This window comes from Conger conger, chromosome 10, assembly GCF_963514075.1.
Source record: "Conger conger chromosome 10, fConCon1.1, whole genome shotgun sequence".
Classification (NCBI taxonomy): domain Eukaryota; kingdom Metazoa; phylum Chordata; class Actinopteri; order Anguilliformes; family Congridae; genus Conger; species Conger conger.
In genome coordinates this window covers 46,034,307-46,059,784 of record NC_083769.1, presented here as the reverse complement: position 1 = coordinate 46,059,784, position 25,478 = coordinate 46,034,307, and the positions used below count along the sequence as shown (strand labels likewise).

At 45.8% G+C, this 25,478-nt stretch overlaps 1 protein-coding gene across 2 annotated transcripts; it reads left to right on the top strand.

Annotated features, from left to right (window-relative positions):
• The first annotated feature begins 1,045 nt into the window (after nt 1-1,045).
• On the top strand, nt 1,046-12,703 carry LOC133139347 (alpha-1,3-galactosyltransferase 2-like). 2 transcript variants are annotated; one of them, XM_061258814.1, is made up of 6 exons: nt 1,046-1,131; nt 1,244-1,281; nt 9,047-9,109; nt 9,543-9,632; nt 10,017-10,154; nt 11,315-12,703. In XM_061258814.1, exons 2-6 carry the CDS (start codon nt 1,250-1,252, stop codon nt 11,994-11,996), a joined length of 1,005 nt encoding a protein of 334 aa, XP_061114798.1. In that variant the 5' UTR covers nt 1,046-1,131; nt 1,244-1,249; the 3' UTR covers nt 11,997-12,703. The 2 variants fall into 2 exon arrangements, with proteins under 2 accessions (XP_061114798.1, XP_061114797.1); XM_061258813.1 differs by having other exon boundaries at nt 1,046-1,143.
• The last annotated feature ends 12,775 nt before the right edge of the window (nt 12,704-25,478 follow it).

Sequence of the window (25,478 nt, the reverse complement as noted above, 5' to 3'; positions counted from 1 at the left end):
ATCAATTCTATCTGGGATAGCAAAAACACGATTTCAAAATCTGGTTAATTCTGATCTGAAGAGATCTTAATGAGATTTTAAACTCGAGATTAACAGTTTTGAAATGCGCTACTGGGCCCTGGCGATTTGCAATAAGCCCCCGTTGTGAAAATCTTTGGCAATACTTACACAGAACCCCTTCAGCTAAAACGTTCACCATATTTAAATTGCCTGAACATGCCACACAGGATTGACTGACGGTGATAAACTGTTTCCTGCATTATTTCCTTTGCTGACAGTTCCTCACCGTTGCGATGCTAAATCTTGGCCACAGGTTTTATTTACAAGTGTAAACGACATTTAGCACAACTATATTTGTATGCTACGTATATGCCACTTTATTTCACTTCTGACGTATCCGATACATGCGCATATAATAAGTGGCACGTTTAAATTCTGGGCGACGCTTGCGTGAGAGAATACAGACGATGCGACACTAGGGTGAGACCGAATAAAAATGAGATGGAACAAACATGCTTTCAACATTCTATTTCTATTCACTGACCCTACAATATGAAGCGGGCTTTATTTATTTAGTGAAAAGCACGCAGTCATGATGACCAAGAACATTACTCATCTCGACAGGCAGACAAGGACGTCAATCCAGGTCAATCCAGCCTACGTAGCGTTGTGAATACTTATCTGGAATACTTACCGCTTATGTGTACTTTGCTGTTCTATATTTTTATATGTTTTCAAAATGTTCCCACTTGTTTTCTCCTTCAAAGACGCATCTATTTCAGGAAAGTAGCTGCTCTAAAGTTGCTATACATACGTACGTATACGTATAGTTCCGTATTTAGGACTCCGAGCGAGCCTATAGAGAATTATTAGGTAATTTCTGCCTTAAGATGTGGCAGAATTGTGTGTTTTTTCCCACGGGTTTGCTAAACAGATAGATATTTCGAAACATGAATCGGTAGTCTCTGCTTTTTGCGTTAATTTCTCTTATTTTTCCCATTTGCGTTCCCGAAGGAAAAAAAACGTCTACATCTCTCTTTTTTCACAGGATCTCTGGGCCAGCCCAGAACGTTCCGGGGTCAAGGAGTCAGAGATTGAAAACACGGGTCTACTACAACTTGTGGATTTGTGGTAATGACTAATGTAGGATGCTTTATTTGTATCAGTTCGCGTGATATTTTACCTTCTGTTTCCCAAACTATCCGATATCTGATTAAGTATTTCTGTTTTTTTATCTTCGCAGCCTCAAATGAACTTCATCTCGAAGGTCGGTACAATGAGGTGAGTGAAACGTCTTCAACAGACGACCTTGGTAGAATTTCTCTTTGGCGACTGTACATGATTCTGCGATCACATCCAGTTTTCAGTGGTCACACATTGTCTACTTGGAGCGAGGGAACAAAAAAAAAAAGTTTTCTGGTGAATCGCATTTGCGTAAATATTATCCTACAGTCAGATTAAGATTGCATTTTTCTATAAGAACGACGTGTTCCTGCGGTACATGAACCGTGAATCGGATTCAAAATATACTTAATAATGGAATTATCCAACTTTCACAAACAATTGCTTCTCTTTTGGTCAATCTATAAACATCATTTTTCTTCCCAGCTATTATATAGTGTAGTATGTATGTATTTGGACAGTGGTGCACTGTCTGTTCTGACTTTGACCTTTAATTTGATGGTATATGCATCCATATTGGGTGAACCGTGTAGGAATTTCTTCCCTTTTTATGCCTGCACCAATGAAGCGAATACACTCGACTAATAAGAAACGGCCGATAAGCCAACTGTCCAATTGCTTTGGTCCGCTAAAATGGAGGGACTATGTATAAAAATGGATGTGATTCCTTCACGGATCACCCCATATGGATGTAAATATCCTCAAATTACGGGTGACAGTGGTCTCTCTAACCTCATATTCACCGTTTCATTTTGAATCCAACCTGCTGGAGTACAGGGACAATAGGATAGCAATTGTACCACTGTACAAATGCAGCTCTGTATATGGAATAACAGGGACATTTTATATTTAAAAAAATGACTGTTTTATGGAAAATATTTCTCCAACAGCAGAATGTTGGTGAACCAGCTTTTTAGAATTTCTGAATCCTTATGGATGTTTAATACATTTACATTTACATTTTAGTCATTTGGCAGACGCTTTTAATCCAAAGCGACTTACAAGTGCATAGGTTCTACCACAAGTCAAAGCATCACATCCAGAACTAGGAAAATACACCTGGACTGCTGTTCTAAACATATAGTCGTCATCATAAGTGCAATTTATTTTTTATTTTTTTATTTTTTTGGTGGGGGGTTAGACAGGGATAGGGGTATCATTCCGTGTGTGGTCCGGGGGTTCATTCCGACCTTCGCTGAAGAGATCCGCAAGGTCTTCCAGCACGCATCCAGTGACCAAGAGCCGCCCCAGCGCCTGATCGCCCTTCGCCAAGGCAGGAAAACTGCGGCGGACCATTCCATTGACTTCCGCACTCTCGCGGCAGCCACCAACTAGAATGATGCGGCTCTGGCAAACCTGTTCCTGGCCAGCCTGAGTGAGGCACTCCAGGACGAGTTGGCACGTCTTGACCCCATCACTCAGTTCGACCCACTCGTCCGTGCCACCATCTGTTTGGACAACCGTGCCAGACAACGCCGGACTGAGAGACAGGTCCCACCCAACCAGCCGTCCCCCAGGCGAGGGTCAAGTCCCCGACCAGAGGAGAAGCAAGCCGATGGACTGAAACCCATGGACCTTTCCCGTGCCAGTATGAAGATCTCAACTGAGGAACGGACATGTCGGAGAGCAACCAGTTCCTGCTTCTATTGTGGGAAGCTGGGACACACCCAAGTTCGGTGCACCCTCCGGTCCAAGAGATCTGCCTCATTTGTTGAGGTGAGAGTGCTCAACAGATATGAAGGGTCTGCCAGGAACGACTATTGCCCCACGCTTACTGCCATGTTGATGCTTCCCGACAGAGCAATCCAGGTTCACGTGTTGGTGGATTCCGGAGCTGACGCGAACCTCATAGACGAAGTGATGGTCATGGAACTGAACATTCCCACCCTCCCACTACCCCTCCCTGAGAATGCTCGGTCATTGGACGGAAAGACATTCTGCCGCATGACCCACATCACCAAACCCATTCAGCTGATCATTTCTGGGAACCACCATGAGATGATTCAGTTCCGTGTCATCTGGTCCCCTAACGACCAGCTCATTTTGGGATTACCCTGGCTCCAGAGACACAACCCCACCATTGACTGGAGTTCATGCCAGATTCAAGCCTTGAGTCGTGAGTGTCACCAATTCTGCCTGCGATCCGCTCCTGCACCAGCTGAGGGTGTACCCAACCCACGACAAGTCCCCAAGCCCTCTCTGGAGAAGGTGCCCATCCCTTACCACGACCTAGGCACAGTCTTCTCCAAGACACAGGCACAGACACTTCCTCCTCATCGACCTTACGACTGCGCCATCAAGCTGCTACCCGGATCCACACTCCCCTCAAGCCGTCTCAACAACGTCTCCAGACCTGAAAGGGAGGCCATGGAGAAATACATCCGGGACTGCCTAGCCAATGGACTGATTTGCCCATCCTCCTCACCAGTGGGTGCCGGATTCTTCTTTGTACAGAAGAAGGATGGTTCATTGCGTCCCTGCATCGCCTTCAGGGAGCTTAACAACATCACTGTCAAGAACAAATACCCTCTGCCGTTGATGGACTCCGCCTTTCATCCTCTACACGATGCCACTATCTTCACCAAGTTAGACCTACACAACGCCTACCACCTGGTCCGTATTCGAGAGGGTGATGAGTGGAAGACCGGCTTCAATACCGCTCTCTCACACTAACACACCCGCTGTGTTCCAGGTGTTAGTTAACGATGTTCTTCGGGACGTACTGGGCCGACACGTATTTGTTTACCTCGACGATATCCTGATCTACTCCACCAATGCCAAGGAACACGAGAAGCACGTCAGGCAAGTTCTCCAGAGACTGTTGGAGAACAAACTGTTCATCAAGGCAGAGAAATGTGTTTTCCATCCTGACACTGTCGAGTTCCTAGGTTTCATTTTGGAAAAGGGACAGATCAGGGCGGATCCCAAGAAGGTTCAGGCGGTCACTAACTGGCCCATGCCTGTCTCTCGAAAAAACCTCCAACGCTTCTTGGGATTCGCCAACTTTTACAGAAGATTTATCAGGTCCTACAGTCAGGTTGTCTCCCCCCTCACCAAGCTTACATCCACTGCCATGCCATTCTGTTGGGGTCCCGAAGCGGAGGGCGCATTTACCAAGATCAAGAGACTGTTCTCCTCCGCTCCCATCCTGGTGCACCCCGACCCCACCCGCCAGTTTGTTGTGGAGACGGATGCGTCCGACACTGGGGTGGGAGCCGTGCTGTCACAAGTCTCTGCCTCCGACAACCGGTTACACCCATGCGTTTTCTTCTCCAACAAGCTTTCGCCAGCGGAGAGAAACTATGACGTGGGCAACCGAGAACTCCTCACTGTCAAACTGGCACTAGAGGAGTGGAGGCATTGGCTGGAGGGATCCGAGAAACCTTTTGTCGTCTGGACAGACCACAAGAACTTGGCGTACCTCCAAACAGCAAAAAGACTCAACTCACGCCAAGCTAGATGGGCACTATTCTTCGGAAGATTCAACTTCGCACTCACCTACCGCCCAGGTTCCAAGAACGTTAAGCCAGATGCCCTGTCCCGACAAATTAACACCAGTCCCGAGCGTGAGGCACCTGAGAACATCCTTCCAGCTTCCTGCACCGTCACGTCAGTAACTAGGAAGATTGAGGCGGTGATCCAGAGGGCTCTACGGGAGGAGTCCGATCCCAGGTCCAATCCCGGAACACGCCTCTACGTCCCCTCAGCTGCTCGGACACAGGTGCTTCAATGGGCCCATTCGTCTCCCCTGTCCTGCCATCCCGGCTTTACCCGCACATTGGCGGTGCTTAAGTGAAAGTTCTGGTGGAGCACCATGATCCCCGACAGCAGACACTTCATCAAGGCATGCACCACCTGCGCCAGAAGCAAGGCCTCCCACCAAGCCCCTGCTGGTCTGCTCCAACCTCTGCCCGTGCCCAGCCGACCCTGGAGCCACATTGGGGTGGACTTCCCCCTTCCGACGGTAACACCACCATCCTCACCGTGGTGGATCGATTTAGTAAGGCAGCCCACTTCATCCCCCAACCTGGGTTACCCACCTCCCAAGAGACTGCGGACGTTCTAATAAAGGAAGTGTTCCGCATCCATGGAATTCCCTCAGACATTGTATCTGACCGGGGTCCACAATTCATTTCACAAGTGTGAACCGAGAGGGCCAACCAGGATTTGGGAGCCGCGCTACATTGTGTCTCTGCCAAGAATCCGGCCTCATGGAGCAAGATGCTCACATGGGTTGAGTACGCGAATAACACCCTGCCCTGCGCTGCTACCGGAAAGTCTCCCTTTGAGATCTCTCTAGGCTACCAACCTCCATTGTTTCCCGACCAAGAAGCTGAGATCGCTGTTCCCTCCCTCGCCACCCATATGAAACGATGTGCCAAGATTTGGAGGGACGCCAAGGCCGCGCTCTTACGGCACTTTGCTGATCGCAACCGCACACCAGCCCCAGCCTACAAACCAGGTGACTCCGTCTGGCTGTCCACTAAGGACATTCCCCTCCAAGCCACCTCTCACAAACTGCAACCCTGTTTCATTGGCCCACAGCCGATCCACAGCATTATTAACCCATCCTCTGTTAAACTGTCACTCCCTGCTTCACTTAAGATTCACCCCACATTCCACGTTTCATGTATTAAGCCTGTATCCTCTCACCCCCTATGTCCCCCCCTATGTCCCCCCTATGCCCCCCCCCCCCCCCATCATTGATAACCACCCTGCTTTCACTGTGAAAAAAGTTTTGAACATTCGTAAGAGGGGCCGGGGTGTGCAGTCCCTGGTCGACTGGGAGGGTTATGGCCCTGAGGAGCGTTCGTGGGTAGCTCCCAGTCTCATTTTGGACAAATCACTTATTACAGACTTCCATCGTGACCACCCTGACAAACTCATAGGACCGCCAGGAGTCGGCCGTTAAGGGGGGGGGTCCTGTCACGTTTCATGTTTGTCATGTCATGTTTTATGTTTAGTTATTGTCTTGGTTATGTTATTGTCATGTCACCTATTATGTTAGTCGAGTCTCACCACGTTTTTATGTTTCATGTCATGTTATGTTTCAGGTTTAGTTGTTACAATTTAATTGTTAGTCTTGCCATGTCATGTTATATAGTTTATTGTCATTGTTTTGCAAACTGTTTATGTCACAATTTATGTTCCATGTTATGTTGTACTGTTCATTGATTTAGCATACACTTTTTCGTGTCTTTCTGCAAACCTTGCATTCCTGCTTTTTCTCTCTCCCTTTCTGTCACTCACACCCTAATTGTTTCAATTTCCCTTGTCTATTTACTAACCTACTAATGCTAGATCAGGATTGGGTAATACTAACATTCTAATCATGTGTTCATGTTACCTTACGTTTCTTGTGCATGTCATTTACTAATTTACTAATGCTAGGGCAGGATAGGTTTATTACTAACGATGACTAATTACCTCGTTAACTTGTCAATCCTCCACACCTGATTTCCATTCTCTTGCTGCTCTCAAGCTAATTGTCTACACCTGTCTACACCTGCATATAAGCTCAGTTTCATGTCATGTCTGTGTGAAATTGTTTGCCTCCTGTTCGTCAGTGCATCTCTTGAGTGTTTATACCAAGCCATTGTCTACCCGTTACGATCCAAGCCTGTTTACCGACCAAAGATTATTGACTTCTGTTTTGTTGACCATTGCCTGCCTTGTACCACGATTTTGCCTGCTGTTTTTTTGTACATTTGCCCCGCGGAGCAGACTTCGGTCTTGACTCTTGCACCGTCATTGACCCTGAGCCTGCCTACCGTCCGCCTGTACTTCTGCCCCGCTGACAGCTTTCCTGGCTACCGGACTTCCCGCTTCCCGACTACGAGACTGCCTTCTCCCTCGGTACTGCGCTTTGGTTTTCTGGCTGGATATTTACGTGTATGAACATTGCTTGTTTTTGACTACACTCTCTGGATATTCCCCAAATAAAGCCCTGACGGGACTTTGCTACACTACTGTTTCTGAGTCGTGCATTTTTGGTCCAAACCCCCCCACGCACCTGTCTCAACTCATCGATTTCAGGCGTTTTTACCTTCACAGATAATGAAGGACTTTTATTTTTAAAAAGCAGGAAGTACGTTTTCTAGCTAGACATGCATGAACCAGTTGAGCCGGTTGAACCAGAGTGTTGCTTGTTGGTGAAAAAACGTGAATACAGAGAGTTGAGCAGAACGATCAAGAAACTATTTTAAAAGTGTTGTATTGAACAGTTAAGTGAAGAAAATGGCGGGTGTGCAGGTTAACTGTCTTTTCTAAATGCTGCAAACGCATTGAATTCCTGTAGCCTTATACCGGCTTCCAAATTCGCTCTGTTGCACTTTATATTCACGAGAGAATTGGAAGCTAACGTTATTATAGCCACCAAAGAAGCCGAAGAGAAGCTAAACAGAATGCAAGGACACTGCAGTGGAAACTCCGGTTTCATCTTTTCTTTTGTATGTGCCTTGCTGAGACTCGGTTAGGTCTTTTGACCACGTCTGTTGATTCCATCAAGAACTACCACAGGGACGATCCCGATCTCAATAGATGGCGAGCCACCCAACTTGGATTTCCAGGATTGCGGATCAACCTATTAAAACAGGAGTTTGACCACCATCGGCCTTGTGGTAGGACTGTGCCAGTCAGACTGAGTGGCACAGTGACACACATACCTGCACGTTATCCTGAGACATTCTCAGATTCAAAGAGCTCTTAGACAGAACTGACTTGACGAGATCTGACACCAACGGGTCAGATTCGGATTCCACCTTCGACTCAAGACACTGGACACTTTAAAATTCATACGGAGAGACACTCACAATATTTTATTATTTTCTGTATATTGTATAATTTACATACAAGGTTGCAAAGTAAAATTGGTAACCTTGGAATCACGTGTGGTTGTGGTTATTGTACTTACTTAATACCTTACTCCTTACGAACCTAGCTTATATCTAGAGCACCAACGTCATCCAGGGGTGGGTTACACACAATTTAAATGAAATGATCTCAGCATACAAGCTTTATTTCAGAATGATGTAGTAGGCACTGAATACGTACATATCAAATTATTGGGGAATTATGTAAGATTCACCAATCTCATTTGGGGAAAAATATTTGGAATTTCCCTCTAAATATGATTAATAAGTAAAATTCTAAATAATACCCAAATTGTATTGCTGCAATTAAAAAAAATTATAATTCTGGAAACCATATTTAATTTATTTTGGAACTGCTCAAAATTGTTTTGTCAAATATTTGTACTTTTAAATCATACAGACCGTGATTTTACACTTTAATTTGAAGATTTCATATTTATACATCTAAATTTAGCCAAAGCAAACCACTGTTCAGAAAGAAACATCAAAATATTTTTCTCATCATTTTCAAATCAATAATGACGCTCAACGCACCACCGTTTCTGTTTAAATAAACGTTTATTTCTTTATTTCTGTCGCACTTTTCTTTTTTCCTCTTTTGGGTTTGAACAGTTTCTTTTCGCAAGTATTTGGTTGAAGTTGAAAAATATAATTTCGTTTCTGAACGTTTTGTTCTTTTAAAAACCTGATTTGATATTCTGATTTGACAGGAATGCACATTTTTACCTGCTGGTTGTAGATTTGCAGTCCTGGTCCTGCTTGGCATTATTTATAAATTCATGCATACTTTTAATTGTTTTGCACAGGCAACATTGTTGCTTTTCATATGACACTGATTTCACAAGCAAAATGATTATTTTTACATATTTACTCCATAATGGCAGTAGTATGGCACAATAACACAGCACAAGTAATATTGGCTACTATTGTGAATGTACGTTATGCAATATAATGCCTCACAATCCTTTGATTAAATCTTTCTTCTTTTTCAGACGGCTTCATCGTTTGGGACTCGTATTGTTTGGTCTTCTGTTACTGTTCATCGTGTTTGTGAGGTAGGAATGTCTCCTTCACCATGCAAGAATAAACAAAAACAGCCTGAGCTAAAGAATCAAAATGTCACATTACAGAATGCAGAATGACAATGTGCACGCTTTCACTAATTTATTTATTTGTAAATTTTCAAGTGTACTGTATCCATTTTATTTATTTTTGTTGCTGTTTCGTTCTGTTGCTGTAATGTGATTCTCGAAAACACATTACACACGTGTGTCTTCCTGTTTGTTCCTCTGAAACAATACTGATTCCCTATCCTCTACCAGGCAGCCTTTTAGTTGTGTCTTAAAGGGGAAAGAACTTACTTGTAACTAATTACAAACATAAAATGTTGCAGGAAAAATCACGATTCATCAGGGAAAACTAAAAGATGTGCCTTATGTTTTGAAGTTTGAAATTTGATGAAGCAAATGTGTCTGTTGTAATGTTCAGGTTTTTTGAAAGCCATCTGAGGAAATGTCAGTTTCCTCCTGCTGCAAAGCCAGAACCTGGAGACCACGTAGACAACTCCCTGGATCTCTGGTACTGTGTGTGTTCATTTTTTTAAATGGAATAATGTTTGTAATTCATTAACTGGTGATCCTGGGCAGTCCCTTTACAGTGAACATGTAAGGTGGTATTCTTTGCTTTATTCAGACAGGTAGAAAACATTGGTGCCATCGTCTGGATCATTCAGTTTCTTTAGTGCGGAAACGGAAAGACCCAGCGTACCAAATACGCTGCCAATTTAAACAAAACATAGGGTCACCTTGGAGTGAGGTGTGGGGAATGTTATCTTCATATATATAACCTTGTGACCACACAGACAAGCTCAGACACTTGTGCTGAAATATTATCCAGGTTACAGAATGATGCCTTGTCAATATTACCCTTCCCCGCCCCCCCCCATTTTGTCCCTCTTCTCAGCTCCCGAACCGATGTGACGACATCGACGGACTGGGGAGCTCCCATTTTGTGGGACGGGATGTTTGATCCTGACACCTACGACAAGTATCACCAAAAAATGGGCACCTCTGTGGCACTGACTGTGTTTGCCGTCGGGAGGTTAGCGCTGTTTGTGACATGTTCGGGCCTCTCCTGTCTGCTGTCCGCAAGTCCACCCGTTGAGCTAAATCTAGTGTCTTCCCCTGACGGAGCCCCTGATATCATACCATTCAGAGCAGAACACAAGCTTGTTTGCGCTTTCTTAAATCTATAGTGGAGGTGGTGGCAGTGAACGTTGATAAATACAAGTTCTTGGCGGACATTTTAAATTATTGCTGATTTGTTTAACACAATGCAGCACAGCTTGCTTTAATTCATCCTATGCACCAAATTCAGTGGGAATGATTAACAGAGGTGTTTACTGCAATTAATTGAATTATTTTACTGGCTTGATCCTGAATCAAAATAAGAAAAATCAACTGATGGAGGACTGAAATACGTGAGGGATCAATGAGATTATTGAACAAAAGCTGTTGGAAAGAATTTGATAATATAAATAATTTGCTATTTAGCTGACGCTTTTATCCAAAGTGACGTACAGTTGATTAGACTAAGCAGGGGACAAATGGAGCAAGTCAGGGTTCATGGCTACACTGCAAGTACAAGCTTCTATGTGTAATCTGAGTGGTTTTGAGATATGGAGCTTCAAATATTCCAAAGTGAATGGGCTACAAGCAGATGCCTATTCAATTTTTCATCAAAATTTGTGTCAAAAATGTCAGTTGGACATGTAATTGTCTTGACTGGGTATTGAACCACCAACCATCCCAGTCCGAGTTATGTACCGCTTGGCACCTCCCCCTCTCCGAACCTCCACCTCACGCTCACGACTATTGTCTGTTCTGGCTCCACGATGGTAGAATGAACTCCCTGTTGAGGTCGGAACTGTAGAATTGTACTTCCTTCTCGGGTCTTTCAGCGCACTTATCCCTGGTTGTGGGTAAGCACTTTGTTGTACTTCGCTCTGGATAAGAGCATCTGCCAAATGCAATGTAATGTAATGTAATGTACCGGCGCCTAATAGGCTGCCCGTAATATGAATGTTTGATAATGTTGGGGGGAGAGGGATGGGGTTGTCTTATGGGCCCAGGTTGCAGTTTAAATAGATGGGTTTTTCAGTGTGTCAGAAGATGGCGGGTAACCATTGTAAGAGAAATTAGGAACTTCCGACACTGCATACATAACACTCTACTCTGTATTTCTGTGTACCTTTTTAACAGATATCTGGAAGTGTACCTGATGGATCTGCTGTCCTCAGCGGAACTCCACTTCATGGAGGGTTTACCGGTGACGTACTACGTGTTCACCGACGCCCCAGAGAACGTGCCGGGGCTCCAGCTGAAGACTGGCCGGGCCCTGGAGATCATCAAGATCAAGAGGCACGAGCGCTGGGAGGACATCTCCATGATGCGCATGAAGACCCTCGCGGACGCCGTCCAGACACGCATCCGTCACGGCCACCGGTACGTCTTCTGCCTGGACGTGGACATGGTCTTCGCCGGTCGCTTCGGCTCGGAGGCACTCGGGGAGTCGGTTGCCCTGCAGCACTCCTCCTTCTACAACATCCCCAAGGTAAGGTACACCTACGACCGCAACCCCAACTCCACGGCCTGCATGGAGACTGGGGACCTGTACTACCACGCGGCCGTGTTTGGGGGCACGTGGGAGTCCGTGGTGAACCTGACCGAGAGCTGTCACCGGGGCATAATGACGGACAAGAGGAAGGGGGTGGAGGCTCTGTGGCACGACGAGAGCCACCTCAACAAGTACTTCTGGCTCAACAAGCCCAGCAGAGTGCTCTCGCCAGAGTACGGCTGGAACCCCCTCAACGGGCCCAGCCGAGAGATACACGTCAAGCGGCTGCTCTGGGCTGAGAAACACTACAGCAGACTCAGGACCTAGAGGTACCATGGACCAAAAATAAAACAAAAATAAAACCTTTATATGCACGATATATCACAAAACAATTGCACATTTACAACATGCAGTATTAACTTATTTTTGGCACGATTATGTTGTGTACGAGGATACTAAATATGTGTGAAGTTTTACACACAAAAAAACAGTTTTGTGAAAAAATGCTAAAATGTTGTATGCTTGGAGCCGATTCACTTTGGAATCTTTGAAGCTCAATATATCAAAACCACTCAGGACACAGAACCTTATCCTGTAACTCCAAGATCACAAAATATTTTGCCCCAATTTCAGTTATCAGCACAAAACTGTAAAACTTGCAAAAACTGCAATCAACATAGTAATATCCTCCATGGACATAGAAAATGACTGATTCTTCATTATCAACCTTTACAGCCTCTGTTGGTATTGCTTCCATGGGTTTACTGTATGGTATGAATCTGTAACTGATCACTGCCACTGACTTCCAACAAAAAGCTTAACCTTTCTATGGGAACGCGCTTATGCAACCACTTATGGTCCATAGCAGGGCTGTGATAGTGCCTTTCCATCAGGAAGGATTTAATGAATGTCAATCAACGTGTCGCCATATGTAAACGGTTTTTCTTCCTTGAAACATGCCGGTATTTTCAATGTTCGTAAAACCGTCTTTTCTCCGTGGGCAGAGGTTGTTGGGGGGTGACTTCAGGAAATAGCAAAGCGCTAAGTCACTGCGGGTGGCTAATACCACCACAAAGGTAGAGAGTCAAAGGTAGAGACACACTGGTCAGGTATCCTGTTTGGGTGGGGGTCTAGAAACTGATGCTATTTTTTAATAGTCTTAGAATAAAGGTCTGGTCGGAGTATCCTAATCTTACTAAATTGAATTTACGAGCAGGAAATACAACATCTACTGAGAATTAAAAGAGTGATCACAGCGTTATTGTGGTTAATTACAGTCATGCTGGTGGCACTTGGACCAGCCCAGCAGACCCTATAAAACAATCTCCAGTCGACACAGTAATGAGTCTCTAACCACCACCCATGATTGCTCCAAACTTGAGTCCAGCTAGAAGGGAGTGTGCTTAAAGGAAGACTCATTTGCACTGCAGTCCGCAAACCAAACGTCCAGAAAGGGAATAGATCTGGAGGATTTCCTTATTATACTCAAATATGACTAGCATTTTTCCAAATAGTCTACTCCACAGATATGACCTATGACTGACTGCTGACCACCCAGATATGGCTGCCACGCAGATGCATGTGAAATCTCGAACGCGGTATCTACGTTTCTATATCTATGGTCACACTAATCACGTGATTATTTTTAACCTTCAAAAGTAATAAAATGGCACTACACATTTAATGTAATAAAACTCTTTTTCTAGGAGTGTTGAAACGAAATGTGAGAAAACAGTGAAAAGTGTGACAATATGCCCTCCTCTCTCCTATTTAAGAAGAATTTTATGTTCTGTCCTGTGGATTTTCAGTGCTGTATCTAGGTTTGGACTACAGTGATTTCTTGTAATGTAATTTAATGTATTATAATGAATTCTTAAACAATCTTGAAATGCGAATTGATTCGTGATTAATATAAATCAATCATTTGGTGATGTACAATACTGTGCAAAGGTTTTAGGCAGGTGTGAAAAAATGCTGTAAAGTAAGAATGCTTTCAAAAATAGAAATCTTAATAGTTTATTTTTATCAATTTACAAAATGCAAAGTGAGTGAACAGAAGAAAAATCTAAATCAATTCAATATTTGGTGTGACCACCCTTTGCCTTCAAACCAGCATCAGTTCTTCTAGGTACACTTCGAAGTGGTGTTTGGTTAACCAATTATACCAAACAGGAGCCAATGACCCTCAATTTAATATGTTTGTTGAAACACAATAATGAACTGAAACAGAAACAGCTGTGTAGGAGGGTTAAAACTGGGTGAGGAACAGCCAAACTCTGCTTCCAAGGTGAGGTTGCTGAAGACAGTTTAATGTCAGAAGTCATACACCATGGCAAGACTGAGCATAGCAACAAGACACACGGTAGTTATACTGCATCAGTAAGGTCTCTCCCAGGCAGAAATTTCAAGGCAGACAGGGGTTTCCAGATGTGCTGTCCAAGCTCTGTTGAAGAAGCACAAAGAAACGGGCAACGTTGAGGACCGTAGATGCAGTGGTCGGTCAAGGAAACTTAATGCAGCAGATGAAAGACACATCATGCTTACTTCCCTTCCCAATTGGAAGATGTCCAGCAGTGCCATCAGCTCAGAATTGGCAGAAACCAGTGGAGCCCAGGTACATCTATTGTGCTGGTCAGAAGTGCAGAAGTCTTCATGGAAGAATTGCAGCCAAAACGCCATACCTCCGACATGGAAACAAGGCCAATGACTGAACTATGCATGAAAACACAGGAACTGGGGTGCAGAAAAATAGCAGCAGGTTCTCTGGGCTGATGAGTCAATGTGAAATATTTGGCTGTAGTAGAAGGCAGTTTGTTCACCGAAGGGCTGGAGAGCGGTACAAGAATGAGTGTCTGCAGGCAACAGTGAAGCATGGTGGAGGTTCCTTGCAAGTTTGAGGCTGCATTTCTGCAAATGGAGTTGGGGATTTGTTCAGAATGAATGGTCTCCTCAATGCTGAGATACTTATCCAGGCAGATAATTATCCATCATGCAATACCATCAGGGAGGCATCTGATTGGCCCCAAATGTATTCTGCAGCAGGACAACCCCAAACATACAGCCAATGTCATTAAGAACTATCTTCAGCATAAAGAAGAACAAGGAGTCCTGGAAGTGATGGTATGGCCCCCACAGAGCCCTGATCTCAACGTCATCGAGTCTGTCTGGGATTACATGAAGAGACAAGCATTTGAGGCTGCCTAAATCCACAGAAGAACTGTGGCTAGTTCTCTTGAGATTTTTGGGATAACCTACCTGCCAAGTTCCTTCAAAAACTGTGCAAGTATACCGAGAAGAATTGATGCAGTTTTGAAGGCAAAGGGTGGTCACACCAAATATTGATTTGATTTAGATTTTTCCTATGTTCATTTACTTCTTCTGTTTATACATTTTGTTAATTGATAGAAATGTTAATAGTTTATTTTTATTTTTTAAAGAATTATTCTTTTACAGCTTTTTTTCACACCTGCCTAAAACTTTTGCACAGCACTGTATTTGTGTGAAGATGTGCACTGTGCTTCTGTGTCCACTATGGCCACATTTCCTCTTAATGAGTAAGTGAATTAAAGGTAATCAAATTTGTGTGTTGACAACTTTAATCTCTACTATTCTGTATCTCCAGCACTGGTAGGTGGAATGGACAAAGTGATTATCTCTCGGCTCTGGAAAATGGAGTAACCCGTTTCCTTTTCGGAGATGGAGAAGTATGGCTGGTATAGGAGTGTCAACCTTTGACCTTTCGTTGCTCTGAATAAGAGTCTACTAAATTCCTGTAATGTAATGTAAAAAAATATATTTATGTTATTTATGTTATCGGGTGATTATGGCAATGGTTGCCATTTAAAATGTTCTTGTGTAATAAACCAGACACACTGTGGAATGTAATGATACTGAATAATGGGAAAATAAAATGATTGTGAATTAAATTGCAGTGTAAGGGCTTGGTTTGTCTGGGTGAGAAAGACATGAGTGAGTCTACAGCTGATACTGTCGTTCTTTTCTCCAATTTCTTCAATCTTGTTTTAAATGGTTATTAATCATAATTATTCTCTGGTTGGTTTTCTGGCTTTCTTGATCTGTACATACCACTGCCTACTGTAATGGAGTCTCCTATTGTAAGTGAAATTAACTACATGGTGGTTCAGATTAACTTGAGGTTTCTAGCATCAACAGTGACTAATCACTCAGTAAATAATTTCAGTAGTGGCAGCATATGTATTGTAGCGTCCCTGGTTGGGACTTGCAGCATAAGCGCTGCAAGCGCTCCACGCCGCCTTCCTCTTGCTCGCCAACAGGCCTGTGACAAGGCCGTGGATGAACTGTTGCAGTCGGACTTCATTGAGCCCTCCGACAGCCCCTGGGCAGCCCCGGTGGTCATGGTTGCCAAGAAGGATGGGGGCTACCGCCGGCTGAACGAGGTGACCACAAAGGACTCATACCCTCTCCCTCGCATCGACGAGTCCCTAGACCTCGTCTCGGGGTCCTTGTGGTTTACCACGTTAGACCTCAAAAGCGGCTACTACCAGGTGCCCCTCTCCCCTGAGTCCCGCCCCAAATCAGCTTTCTGTACTGGCCGTGGCCTGTGGCAGTTTAAGGTCCTTAGTTTCGGACTTTGCAACGCCCCCGCTACTTTTGCCCGGCTGATGGACAGAGTGCTGGCCGATATCCCCCGCCAGGAGTGCCTGGTATACCTGGACGACATCCTGGTCCATGGTCGCTCCTTCGAGGCTGTCCTGGGGTCCCTGCGACGGGTCCTGGAGAGGGTAAGGGCAGCGGGGCCTGACGTTGCACCCTGAGAAGTGCTACTTCATGCGGAGGAGGGTGCCCTTCCTAGGGCACGAGCTGGGTGTGGAGGGCATCAGCACCATGGATGAGAAGGTGAGGGCTGTGAAGGACTGGCCCACCCCCTGCAACCAGAGCCAACTCAAAAGTTTTGTCAGGCTCCGAGAAAGCTTTGACTGGGGGCGTCAAAAGAGAGATGTCGACGACTTCTGCCGCCGCTGCAACGTTTGTGTGGCATGCAAAGGCCCAACCCGGACGCTCACATGCTCCACTCCAACAGTTCCCCGTAGGGTGCCCCATGGAAAGGGTCGGGGTGCACATTGTGGGGCCGTACCCGCGTTCCGACGGGGGTAACCGCTTCGTCCTTTCTGCCATCGACTACTTTACAAAGTGGCCCGGAGGCATATGCCATCCCAGACCAGGAGGCCGAGACGATTGTCGATGCCCGAGTGGGGGGGGCATGATCAGCTGTTTCGGGGTGCCTGAGTCCATCCACAGTGACCGAGGTACGAACTTCGAGTCCCGGGTGTTCTCCGCCATGTGTGAGCGCCTAGGTGTACATAAGACCCGCACCACCCCCTTACACCCACAGAGTGACGGATTGGTGGAGAGGTTCCACCGCAACCTGGGGGATCAGCTGGCCATCGTCACCTCCCAGCACCAGCGGGATTGGGACCAACACCTGCCCATGGTGCTTATGGCGTGCCGCTCTGCTCCGCTCTTCTAACCCCGCTGTTACCCCTTTACACAAGTCCGATCACCACTTCATTTCCTTCTCCATCCCCCTAGCTGCTCTACCTCCCTCCCCTTCTCTCACCCCCACTGTTTCTGTCCGATGTAACCTCCGCTCTCTATCGCCTTCCTCCCTTGCCCCCAGAGTCACCGCTTCCCTCCCTCCTCTTGAATCCTTCTCCAAACTACCCACTGATTCAGCATCTTCCGTGCTGCTTTCCTCTCTCTCCTTAGCCCTTGACTCTCTCTGTCCTCTTGTCTCCCGGCCTGCTCGATCCTCCCCTCCCAGCCCATGGGTTTCTGACCTTCTACGTTCCTCCAGGCCAAGCCTACGTGCAGCTGAGAGGAAGTGGAGGAAATCAAAAGACCCGTCGGACCTGTCTTCCTACCAGTCTCTCCTGGCGGAATTCTCCTCCGCTATCACCACTGCCAAAAGAAATTACTACCAAACAAAAATCCAGAACTCCGCTTCTAACCCTCATCAACTGTTCTCCATTTTCTCCTCTCTCCTCAGCACACCTCCCCCACCATCTCAGTCCTCGCTCACTGCTGATGACTTTGCAGTATTTTTTGACGAGAAGGTTGCAGATATCCGCAGCACCTTCGCGACCACCACCACTTCTATGCCTGCCTCCATTTCTCCTCTTTCTGTCCCCTTACAGATGCTGATGTGTCTCACCTCCTGCTCTCCCACCGCCCTACTACTTGTGCCCTGGACCCCATCCCCTCAGACCTCTTTCAGGCAATCACGCCTGACATCCTCCCGTTTGTCACCTCCCTTGTTAACTCCTCTCTGTCCTCTGGCTGCTTTCCCTCATCATTCAAGAGGGCCTACATCACCCCGCTCCTAAAGAAACCCACTCTTGACCCCTCCTGCATTCAAAACTACCATCCGGTATCTCTCCTTCCTTTTCTATCCAAATCCATTGAATGAGCCGCCTCCAACCAACTCTCTTCCTTCCTCTCTCAGAATAACCTGCTGGACCCCCACCAGTCCGGCTTCAGACCTGGCCACTCGACGGAGACTGCACTCCTCTCTGTCAACGAGTCCCTTCAGGCTGCACAAGCAACCTCTCTCTCTCTCTGTCCTGATCCTTCTTGACCTCTCTGCGGCGTTCGACACGCTCAACCACTCCATCCTCTTAGCCTCCCTGGCATCTACAGGGATCTGTAGCACAGCCTTAGAGTGGATCCAATCTTATCTCTCTGGCCGGTCCTCCCAGGTGTACTGGGCTGGAGGAGTGTCAACCCCTCGCCCCCTTGTTACAGGAGTCCCCCAGGGCTCAGTCCTCGGACCCCTCCTCTTCTCCATCTACATGAGATCCCTTGGCCCCGTTATCTCTGCTCATGGCATCTCCTATCATTGCTATGCCGATGACACCCAACTCTTTCTCTCCTTCCCCCCATCAGACACACAGGTCTCTACCCATATCTCCGCCTGCCTGAGAGACATCCAGAGCTGGATGGGCAACCACCATCTAAAGCTCAACCCAGATAAGATGGAGATGATCTTCATCCCTGCTTTAACCTCTCCCTTCTCTGATTTCTCCATCTCACTAGGGGATACCACAGTGACCTCATCCCCTAGTGCAAGAAACCTTGGAGTGGTGATGGACAACAGGCTATCCTTCTCCACGAACATTGCTACGGTGACCCGGGCGTGCAGGTTCTTCCTGTACAACATCTGGAGAATCCGACCCTTTCTCACCACCTACTCCACTCAGCTCCTCAAGCAATGGTCCTGTCCCACCTGGACTATTGCAATTCTCTGCTGGCTGGCCTTCCAGCATCTGCCATCAGACCCCTACAACTCATCCAGAATGCTGCAGCCCGTCTGGTATTCAATGTTCCCAGACATTCACATGTCACCCCCCTGCTCAGCAACCTCCACTGGCTGCCTGTTATGGCTCGCATCAAATTTAAAACTTTGGTGCTCGCATACCAGGCAGTTAAAGGATCAGCCCCTGTGTATATTCAATCCCTTATCAAGACCTATACACCAACAAGACCCCTCCGTTCTGCCACTTCGTGCTGTCTGGCGCCTCCCCCTCGCCACACCTGCACTTCACGCTCACGACTGCTGTCTGTCCTGGTCCCACGGTGGTGGAACGACCTCCCGGTGAATGTCAGAACGGCAGAGTCTCTGACCTCCTTCAAGCGCAGACTGAAGACCCATCTCTTCAGGCTACACCTTTCCCTCCCCAACTCACAATCACTGTGATTAGCCTTAGACCGTAAGGTGTAGCGTCCCTGGTTGGGACTTGCAGCATAAGCGCTGCCAGCCAAGGGGATGTGTTTCTGGGTCGGCGTAAGTCGAGTTGTTGATCTTCAGTGTGCGCTTATTTGTGTGGCTTCTCGACAATAAAGTTTAAAAAGATAACCACAAGCTCACATCTCTGCCTCCGTTTAAACTGGACCGTTACAGTATGTAAAGTATGTATACATCATTGTCTAATTCTGATATAGCTGCTTCATGGTAAATCTTGAATATGACACAAATATCTTTGACCTTAGACTGATAGATGTGTCTACACCAAACCTCAGAAAATGAATGATTCTGTATTTGAGAATTTGGGCATTTAATTATGAAAAATACAATGTTTTTTTGGACACTTGTACAATTCAACCATACCAGTACTCTTTATTTAGCAGTTGGATACTGCTCGTCAAGTATACATTACTCCCTCATATTACAGGCACGGCACACAAAATTGGAAAAGAACATAACTGTCGTCTTTTTTTGTGTATAAATATTTCACATAAAACGCATTGCTCTAGATAACACCCTTCATGGGGTAAGAAGTCCAAAGTACACTATGCGGCTGTTTGCAGAAGATATGAAGTCATGACAAAAAATTACACCTTCGACCAGGAATCTACGGTGGTGGATATGACCGTTTTGCTCACCAGGTGCTTTCAGGTTCCCGGCTGGATGAATTGCCACGAGCTACCCTGCGCTATTCTGCGGGCTGTTCGTCAGCTACGAAGATCTCTTATTGGTGAGGGTACGAGTGGCACGTCTAAGATGGGAGAGCACTGTACAATTGGCAATTCCGAATAGGAGATAAATATGGGGGGAGGTCTCACTGAAATTCGAACTAAACTCAAATGCTATGGGGAAAATATGGTAACCGGTACATCTATGTAACAACTGAAACACCCACGCAAACGGCTACCATAGCTTAGCTAGAAAGCCAAATGGCTGTTTTATTTATGTAATTTTTTTAAATAAGTAGCTTGTGAATTTAGTATCATGTGACAAGAATGTCCTCTTCGACTTTGGAGTTAGGCCATGCGATGTAAAACCACAGGAGGTGGTTTTTTCTAGACTCCCCGCCACCAGACACTCAGCGTCACCATTAAAGCAGTCTTTCTCCCTGCAAAAGCACCACAACAGGACTGGCATTTCCTGCATGACACACCCGACATGTTTGGACCACAGCCAAGTGAAAAAACAAGACTGACGGAACTGTTTTTTAAATTGCAGTCATATTTCAAGTAGCTGGCATGAAAGGAATTATGAAATCTGTCCGTCTTGGCTAAAACAGTTGAATACACCAAAATAATAATAAATAAATTTAAAGAAATACATTGGCTATAACTTCTGCAACCTTCAAGGAAGGCCATTTTGCTTGAAGCTGGCACAAAAATTGCAGTACCGCATTAATTCAGACGAGAACAGTGGAAAGGAAAGATAGCATATGCCGGTAGATCCAAAATATCTGTAAACATCAGACATGGCCGAGATGTGTTCTTTACCCTTGTAGTCAATGACTGTTGCTGGGGGGTTTTTTTTTTCATGCTACATGATTTCATTATTTTGTCGCTTAAATAAATCTGTTTCGCAAACTTCTAAATCTTTAATTCCGAGCTCGAGGAACAAACAGTAAATCCTCAAATTGTGTCCGGGATTCTATTTGAAGTCGGGCCTCGGATAATAGCCGGGGGCGTGGCCGATTCGGACAAATAAATGCCGGCCCCCAAATACAAGCCGGGGTAATATTGCCTACCAACCTAATGAAACGCATGTCTCACAATAAAACGCACTTTAGGGAAAAAAAGATCCTTAACTGTTATCTACGCTAATTTGTTATTGTTCATGAAGGCGTGTCTGGCAAGTTGTTATTTTATGGATTCTGGACTTGCATGTGATTTATTGTGTTTGAGAATAATTGCAATAAACTAAGTCTGTTAAGACTGACACTATGACTTACCAAACGGTGTTTCCTGATTAGCCTACACTAATTGATTTCTGAACGGTTACAGGAAGTGTTGAACAGTGTTGGCCCACTTTAAGTGTAGCCTTTTACTTTACTTCTAAGAATAAAATTCTACAACAGAAGCCTAATAAGAAATAAAGTCCTGCCTCGAATACAAGCCTGCCCCCAAATAAAGGCCTGTGCATTGTGCAGCCTAAGTAAATAAAAGACCCCGGACACAATTTGAGTATTTACGGTACGCGTACGCTGCTACAGAAACATCCCTGAAGTTCGGGGGAAAAAAACGCGATGTTATAAAATTAGATCCTGCCCCAGGGGCTTGTTTATGAAAACCACACAGCTGGCAATGCTTCGGCATGGAAACATTCAAAACGTTTCATACAACACTATCGTACATTAAAATTAAATGTCCCTGGGAAAAGAAAAGGGCAAAGGGTTCTGTGAATCAAAACCACAGCCACATTTAGTGCAATGTACAACTATACAGCAACACGGTAAAATGGCTGACTGTGACAGCTGCCCACATAGTTATACATGTCATAAGTAGAGACCTATCAGTAAAATAGCGGAGAGAGTTCAATTCTTATTTTCTTTACAAATAATGTGACTGCGTGGCTGGCTAACAGCAGGGAATACATTTAGAAAACAGATCCATCCATCCATCCATTATCTGAACCCGCTTATCCTGAACAGGGTCGCAGGGGTGCTGGAGCCTATGCCAGCATACATTGGGCGAAAGGCAGGAATACACCCTGGACAGGTCGCCAGTCCATCGCAGGGCACACACACCATTCACTCACACACTCATACCTACGGGCAATTTAGACTCTCCAATCAGCCTAACCTGCATGACTTTGGACTGTGGGAGAAAACCGGAGTACCCGGAGGAAACCCATGCAGACACGGGGAGAACATGCAAACTCAGCACAGAGAAGCCCCGGCCGACGGGGAGTCGAACCTAGGACCTCCTTGCTGTGAGGCAGCAGTGCTACCCACTGCACCATCCGTGCCGCCTAGAAAACAGATTAAGATATGAAAATAAGTGGCCTCAAGACTGTTTTTTTTCACCCCGCCTGCTTGAGAAATGGAGCCATTTATGATAAACAACTTCTGTGGAAGATTTTCACTCAATCATAATTCTTCTTACATGTGGGGTGTATATATAATTTCATTTTGTTTACATGTATATACAGTATATGCAATAAAAGTCAGATCACCCTAGTAAAACAACTGGTGTAAAAGCACAAGATGAACATTTCATGTCAGCATTTGTTGCCGGCTACGGTGTAAAGCAAGTAAAATTTAAAATAAAACCCCCCAACAGTACCAACAGTACCATCTTATTTAGGAGTGGTATGCAGGTGGGCCAAAGACCATTAAAGTATAGTTTTTTTTTTTTAAGTGCATTATCAAATGGTTTTGCACACTTGCTTTGTACCACAGGGATTGTCACACACTTGCAGGATGAGTAGGACTGCACCTTCCTCAGGGCTCTCTCCAGAGCTCCCACCTGACTGGACAGGTGGAGGGTTTTGTCCTCGAGGTACCTGTTCTCCTCCTCCAGAAACTTCACCCTGGGGGAACACAGGAAGAGCACGGTCGTCGGCGTCCTTGAACCGAACGCGCGAGACGGTCAGTCATGTTTTTTTCAACCCGTGTAGACTCTACGCTGTAGACCGTTGTGTACTTAGATCCTCTCTGCTCAGGCATATGCAGCCTGCATAAGGAAGGAACGCTGTGTACTCCTGGCTTGGAGTGATTTTTGGGGGTCAAGGTGGGGGCAGTGGGAGAGGGGGTTGGTAATTGTGGATGGGGGAGGGGTCAGCTGATGCCTGTGTTGTACAGTGGATTTGAAGGGGTTCAGGTGTTGCCTGTGCTGGATGGTGGATTTAGGGGGGGGGGGGGGGGGGGGGGTCAGGTGTTACCTGTGCTGGATGGTGGATTTAGAGGGTCAGGTGTTACCTGTGCTGGATGGTGGATTTGGGGGGTCAGGTGTAACCTGTGCTGGATGGTGGATTTGGGGGGTCAGGTGTTACCTGTGCTGGATGGTGGATTTGGGGGGTCAGGTGTAACCTGTGCTGGATGGTGGATTTGGGGGGTCAGGTGTAACCTGTGCTGGATGGTGGATTTGGGGGGTCAGGTGTTACCTGTGCTGGATGGTGGATTTGGGGGGTCAGGTGTTACCTGTGCTGGATGGTGGATTTGGGGGGTCAGGTGTTACCTGTGCTGGATGGTGGATTTGGGGGGTCAGGTGTTACCTGTGCTGGATGGTGGAGGCGGTGCTCTGGCTGCTGCTCCCCACCTTAAATCGGGCCGACGCGGTCCCGCTCACCTTCTCGGACAGGCTGGTGGCGAGGGCCAGATCGTTCTCCAGTTTCTGGATCCTTCCGTCCCTCTGTGAAGTCTCTTTCAGGAAGATCTGTTTGGCCTTGCGGAGCTTCATCCTGTGGTGGGCCTGCTTCTCGTTGTACTTCCTGTGGGATCCCAGTGGAGGAAGGAGGAGGGCTGAGACTAACGCAGCAAGCAGCTGGGAACGGCACGCTGAAGAATATCTGTCTGTGTTCCAGATGGTAGGCTGGCTTTCTACTTTTGTCAGTCGAAAGTGAGTGGTTTTGAGGAACCGGGATGGTGCATTGAAGTTTTTTTGCAACTGCGTTCCAGAAATGAGATCATGGAAAAGTTTTGAAGTTGAATTTCAGTGTCATTCTGGAAAAAGTGTACCACACATTTCCAGTGCAGTGTGTGTGTGTGTGTGTGTGTGTGTGTGTGTGTGTGTGTGTGTGTCAAGCTGTTGGGTCCCTGTGTGTAACACCATGTGTGTGTGCGCGCACACCTGTACAGAGCACCAGGGCCTACTGTCATACAGTGTAGCTACTGTCATATACTGTTTTATATAATTACCCTAGACTTTATTAAATATATGGGGGTTTTTTTGGTGTTAGTATAAAAACACATTTGAGATTTCCAAATATTCATTTTCCAAAAGATTTAATTTTAGAGACATTTATGAATTAATTTCAAAAAGTAACATTACTGTAAGCAATTGACAACTTTTTACAAAAAAAGGCAGTCTGAGATCAGAAGCAAGGAGCCAACCAAAGTCTGCAGAAGAACTGTGGCCAAGTTCTCCGACAACCTCCCTGCTGTTTGTCTCAGCCAACGCTGTCCTGCATATCTATGTCTCAGAGAAGTGATGCAGTTTTAACGCCAAAGGGTGGTCACAAAAAATATTGATAAAAAAAAAAAAATATATATATATATATATATGTGTAAACCATTCCAAGCATATGGTCGATCAAGTATGTTCTTGTCTCTCTCTACTGGCCTGTACAGGAATTACATCAGCTAATAATAACAGCGCTGTAGTAAAATTGCAGTCATCCATTCTCAACATACCATTTAATCATTTCACCTGCTGAATTGAATTGAAAGGAACAAGACCTGTTGAAGAACAAAAAGCCGATGAAACTGTCAAAAGAATATCTACCCTTAAACAGCCAGATACTGTAAAGAGGAACTGCTTTTGACTTGATCATAGATTCAGTAACACAGCAGGGTTTAGGCCTAAAATACTATGTGTGCGTATGTTCTCTCTCCTCAGTTTGGATGTTACTGCAGATCCAGCTCCAACCGCCAAGCCAGGAAAGGGCAGTTCAAGCAGCACAGAGTGACGGCAATTTTCCATACCACCGGCTAGCAGGAGATGGAGGAGTGTCACATTTTACAGTTATTTAGCTGACTCTTTTATCCAAAGTGACTTAAAGTTGATTAGACTAAGCAGGGGACAATCCCCCCGGAGCAATGTGGGGCCTTGCTCAGGGGTCCAACAGCTGTGCGCATCTTACCGTGGCTTAGACCACCAACCTTCCGGGTCCCAGGCATGTACCTTAACCGCTATGCTACAGGCTGCCCCTTATAAGCCCATCTCCTACAGAGGACAGCTGACGCACACACACACGCGGTCAGGAGAAACTCACACAGCAGCAACTGAAGGAACTGTGGCCATGCTCGAACCAACTTTACACTGTGACCCGTGTCTGAACTCGTATTCAGTGAGCTTCTGCCCTAGTCAGCA

Excerpts from the sequence above, each read along its gene's own strand:
- LOC133139347 (XM_061258813.1), top strand. Across the intron at positions 1,282-9,046 it reads TCGAAGGTCGGTACAATGAG|ACGGCTTCATCGTTTGGGAC; the intron begins GTGAGTGAAACG and ends CTTCTTTTTCAG. Across the intron at positions 10,155-11,314 it reads ACTGTGTTTGCCGTCGGGAG|ATATCTGGAAGTGTACCTGA; the intron begins GTTAGCGCTGTT and ends CCTTTTTAACAG.